Raw genomic sequence first — 5,102 nt, forward strand, 5'->3', positions numbered from 1 at the left:
AAAAAAAAAAGATAAAAAAAATTCCACCTGCTATAAGGCATTTGAATTTTTATAAATGTTTATTGTGCCAAATACGTGCAAAGATATAATTTACTGTTTTAAAAAAATCATAAAAGCATATGTTATAGCACACAAAGAATTATTTTGTCATCAAGTGATTTCAATCTTTAGTGTTAATATTTATATTCAGATTAATTTTTATAAATGAAAATATTTTAATGGGTAAAATGAAGACTATATGATCTATTTGATTAAGTCTGAGTAAATATTAAGCTTGCCTTGTTGTTGTTATCTGCATACTCACTGAGAATTATTGTCAAGAGAAATTATAAAAGAGTAAAAGCAATTTATGAAAAGAATGCCTTTTCAAGGACTTGATTCATAAAGAAAAACCAAAAGTTCTTCTCTGTTGTTTGGATTTATGTGCACTTCGCCCAGGAAGCGTGCAGAACACGCTGCCGCACACAGGGCTCGGATACTGCCTGTCCACAAATGACCCGTCCCCCGTTAAACCCGGGAGACCTGCAGCTCCGCAGAATTGCCTCGGTTAGCTGAGCGGAGGAACACAGGTTAAGGCACTCGGTTCAGATTTTTTCCACTGGGGCTGGGGTGGGAGGGATCCCGTTAGGAACATCTGATGGTTCGTCTTCCCCTGTTGAGTCTGTCGGGCAAGATACCATCTCGGACAGAATTTCTCAGGCAGAATTTCTGTAACTCTCACTGGGTTCGCTACAAAATGACAAACTGAGCAAGAGCCCTGCTGATAATCTTAGTCTAGTATTCCCAAAGTCACATGCGATGAATGCTGATCAAAATATTTCTTTATCAGCGTATTTTCTCCACCATGAGAGCATTCATTTAAACTCGCATGTTTTAAGTAACACTTTGGGTGCTATGTGTTGTATTATAAATAGCAGTAACTACCTTATTATAATAAAAATCCACTCCTTGCTGACAGACCATTCACAAAGAGAAGAAAGGGTTAAGTTATCTGCAATGATTAATTCAACCACTATGAAATTTTAGTAGTCATTCTAACAAAGCACAACTAGAAGTGCAAGTTCATTCTAATTTGTCTTTTGCAGAACGATTCATAGCCTGGATTTAACCGTCAGTCATTAGCTAAATTGTAAACTATCTTTTTTGAATATAAGCCATAGATTAAACTGTATTTGAATATTATTGCTGGTAATAGTTATTAATCAAGATTAAACATATTGTAAATAAGACTTCTTATAAAATGAATATAACAAAGTTAATTACCATGGCAAACATAAGTATTGAGCCACAACCCCAGGCTTATTGATGTGGACTAATGTAGTAGATGATACGCTGCTTGTGATCCTCTAAGAGTGACTTTAGCTTGATCAGATAATGTACTTCCAAACAAGTACGTTGTTTTAAAGGGCATCAGCTAGTTTAGGCCCTTGCCCCTTTTGGATAACAGTGCATGATTACATGCAGTAGGCACAAAACGACTCTGAAGAGTTTAATTCGCCAATTTCTTTGTTTTTTTCTTCAGCAGGGAGAAATACTTATCTTTGATAGGAGCTCCTTTTTGTTCATTAATATATCTCTCCAGCAGTGCAGGAAGAATCATAAAGAGGCTGTGGGTAGTTCAGGGCTACATTCCTACGAGTGAATGTTAACAACCTGTATAAAAACTACACCCAGAGCACCAGCATTTCATGCCACTAACGCAAGTACATTAAAAACTAGTGAGAGCCTTTTTTCTTTCTTCCAACCATTGCTTTTTATTTTTACATATCAACAGCCATTGACTTTGAAATGTGACAGGAAGGCTTCATGATACGCCTAGCACTGCAGAGTTTAAATCCCAGCACAAAAGCTGTGTGGTTTTTGGATAAACCTAACATTACAGCAAACAGCATCAAGGGATTGGTGGGGGTGTAAGACCAAGAAACATTTTTAAAAGCTATGGTTGCACTTGGTGCTAGTGTCCATGCATTGTCTTTTACCTGCACCCTGAATATGTTTCTTTTTGAAGGAACTTGCACAAGGACCAGAAAGAAGAGCAGCGTGGGATTGCTAGGCAAAAGCAGAACTGGAGGTCTGAGGTGCAGGGGAGGGTGCAATTCAAAGAGCAGAGGTTGGGTCACCGCCTCGGGGAACGGGGATCACCAGTCATTGTCTTCGGTGTCTGACACTTTTTGCTCCCACAAAGCGTTCAAGATGAAATCCAGGTGCCTGCTCACAGGCCTCAGGCTGCCACGGCTGCTTCTCAGCTGCCTCTTCCCGAACCGACCGATGGGGCGAACGCCACGGCCCACATACCAAAAAGGATCGATCTCAGGACCTGGAATTCAAAGCAGTCAGTGAAGCATCTTACCACTGTACTTAAAGGTAGCATTTCCTGAACATCTTGAGGGTGTTAGACGGGGTCACCTGCCATGTGTAGAGCCCAAAGGAAGAGGGTTCAGATGCAAAATTAATTTTCATCCATCTGGGCTGCAACCTGCAATTCGAACGTAAGGAAAAGTACCGATCAATTCAGGAGGGCACAGCGTGCTTTAAAACTGACCTGAACCCTGGAAGAGGTTACAGGACAGCCTACGTCCAGAAAGACCATAGTAGCTTCCTGTACCACCACTTTTAAACTGTCCTCTCTTAGCTAAAGTCCTGAAGGTCCTACTGTCCAGCCTCCATTTCTGCTGCATGCGCCAGGTACGGTATCTCTACAGGCTAACAAATCCACTGGATTGCAGAGGGGGTTGCTACGTGAGAGGTAAACATAAAAGGCTAATTCTTGTTCACTTAGGAAGTTGTTTTCATGGATGACTTTTTTTCTTTTAATGCATCTGAAGTACATTCATACTTGACTTATTTTTATAGTCTAGTCTAGTTTTAGAGCAAGTGTGGAGAGGGGTATAGTTGTATTAAAAGACTAAGATATAGCAACAGGGAAAATCTACAAAGTGCTGGAGATGATGCCACCCCAAGGAAATACCAAATCATTCCAAAGCTGGATGAATGTCAGGAATAGGAATAAATTTCAATTTAAGTGCATTATATATCATCCAAGTTATATGAAAATCTCGGGCAAGGCAGCAGGATTTTCCCCTGTGCATTTTGATGCTTGAACAGAGAAAAAATCCACTTTGGCTGTGAATTTCTCCATAAATACATCTTGTAAGTCTTTCCACTCAGTATTTAACACCCCTCCTGCCCACCAAAACCTAAGTAATTTCATTGTTTCACCCGGGTACCTAAAAACTGAGGCTTTGCACATCCCTAGTTCTCTTTGAAAGGGGAAAGGTGACCCACTGAGAACCCACGCGCCTTACCTCCCACACCCACCTCTCTCCCACTCCGCATAAAATTATCAGCCTTTGCTCCTTGGGGGAAGATGAGATTTCCTGATAAAGATTTTCTCAAAAATCTTTTGGGCTGTGTGTTAGCTTTTACTTGGGACATACGGTATTGTCCCTCACCTGGCCAGCCTCGGTTCCTCACAGTGTCTGAATGGCGTCACTTCAACTACTTGTCTTTTGCCTTTCAGAGAACTCGTGGTTCCAGACAGAAATGAAGATATCTGTAAAGCGAACTTAAGCTTCTGGCCCTTGCTTTCTTCTACTCTATAGAAGTAGTTGTGAACTACCCCAGGTCTACAGAACACAGCCCAAAATTTGATGCTTAAATATTCAATGTATACTTGAATACCTTACATTTTCTTTGTCAGTCTTTTGTACATTAGTGTCTCCTCTGGTATTTATCAAAAATTACACTATTTCCCTTGGCTAATTAAAGGCTGTGGGAAGGAGATTAAGTTCTGTATATGCTTTTACAAGTGTAAATGGAAGTACAGGACCCCACACGCCCATTTTACCATAGAACCACCCACATGGATTTGCTGCTGAACTTTGCCTGACAGCCCCACCCTGATCCCTCAATGCACCAGAGACCGCGGGGTCACCATATGGGAGTCCATCACATTACGTCAGGTGAGACTCATACTTACTTCTGTTGTCTATCTGATGTTTAAATGGCCTGCTCTGTCCTGAAGCAAAGCTGAGCGATACCAAGAGCACCAGCACATAGACAGTGACCAGCTTTAAGTGCTTGGGTGACCACTGGGCACGTGGTGTCCACGAGACCGGATACCACATGATGGAGCAGTGGTAGGAAGGCTGTGAGGAGAAAAGTGAACATGGGGAACACATAGGAGTTAAAGCTGTCAAGGTGAAGGAAGGTGTCAACTGTAACAGCATGTTCCTATCCATCAGAGCCATTTCATGACCGAGTTCTGTGAAACACTGATGCTGGTGGTGTCCTGGGTATTTCTGTTTGAAGGCAAAGGCTATGCAGTGAGCCATCTACTGAGGCAAGTCTCGCAACTTGCGTGTTTTCTCACCAACAGTGAAAGCCCCTGGCACGGCTTCACAGGGCACGCGAGTCCTGGCCCTGAGCTTGCCGCTGACTTTCTGTGTGGCCCTCTGCATGACCATGGGCGTTAGCCACCGAAGTGTGTTTTAGCCACTACCTCCATCATCCTTTCCTCATTTGTAAAATATGTCTAACATTTGCATTTTACACAATCTCTTTACAACTAAATGCATTAGAAAGGCTTACTGAAAGGGAACGCTCCTCCCATGCCCGCTCACCCTTTCACAGCCAGCATGCAAAAGTACTATTTCCAGTTATGGTTTCCACTGTTGGATGTCCCGATCCTGTAAATGCATCCAGATGCAAGCAGATGGGAAATCCCCCCGAGAGAAGGGCTGTGCAGAACAGAAGGTGCTGAGTCGGGAAAATCGCATCCAGGAGGTGAAGGATCCCAGGCTCCGGTTACCACTGTTACCCTGTCTCTGGCATTTTGGACAAGCTTCCTCGCAGCAGCTCTCCCAGCTTCCATGCTCGGTACCTTCTAACGTGCAAGGTCTGCCTATGTATTTGACAGCCTGGAGCCTCTGCCTACAGGAGCCCTGTTTGCTTAAGCATCACTTACGGTAGCTATACAGCTACAGAGCTATAGGAAATCCTTTCGGCTATGCCTAAACAGAGGCTTCTCCCAGTGTAAGGGTGGGATTTTTCCCCTGTTGCTGCCTAAGCAACGTGCTTCAGTAGGGGCAGAGCAGGGATGC

General features: G+C 42.9%; 1 protein-coding gene across 1 annotated transcript; it reads right to left on the reverse strand.

The window, feature by feature from the left end:
• Positions 1 to 1,728: 1,728 nt before the first annotated feature.
• Positions 1,729 to 4,229, reverse strand: PRLH (prolactin releasing hormone). Its single transcript, XM_009574599.1, has 2 exons — positions 3,980 to 4,229; positions 1,729 to 2,317 (listed from the first exon to the last, which is right to left on the reverse strand). The coding sequence occupies exons 1-2, from the start codon at positions 4,227 to 4,229 to the stop codon at positions 2,139 to 2,141; spliced, it is 429 nt and encodes a 142-aa protein (XP_009572894.1). The 3' UTR covers positions 1,729 to 2,138.
• Positions 4,230 to 5,102: the final 873 nt, after the last annotated feature.

This window comes from Fulmarus glacialis, unplaced genomic scaffold (assembly GCF_000690835.1).
Source record: "Fulmarus glacialis isolate BGI_N327 unplaced genomic scaffold, ASM69083v1 scaffold2003, whole genome shotgun sequence".
Classification (NCBI taxonomy): domain Eukaryota; kingdom Metazoa; phylum Chordata; class Aves; order Procellariiformes; family Procellariidae; genus Fulmarus; species Fulmarus glacialis.

Excerpts from the sequence above, each read along its gene's own strand:
- PRLH (XM_009574599.1), bottom strand. The coding sequence starts at position 4,229 with ATGCTGTTACAGTTGACACCTTCCTTCACCTTGACAGCTTTAACTCCT. Across the intron at positions 2,318-3,979 it reads ACATCAGATAGACAACAGAA|GTCCTGAGATCGATCCTTTT; the intron begins GTAAGTATGAGT and ends TTTGAATTCCAG.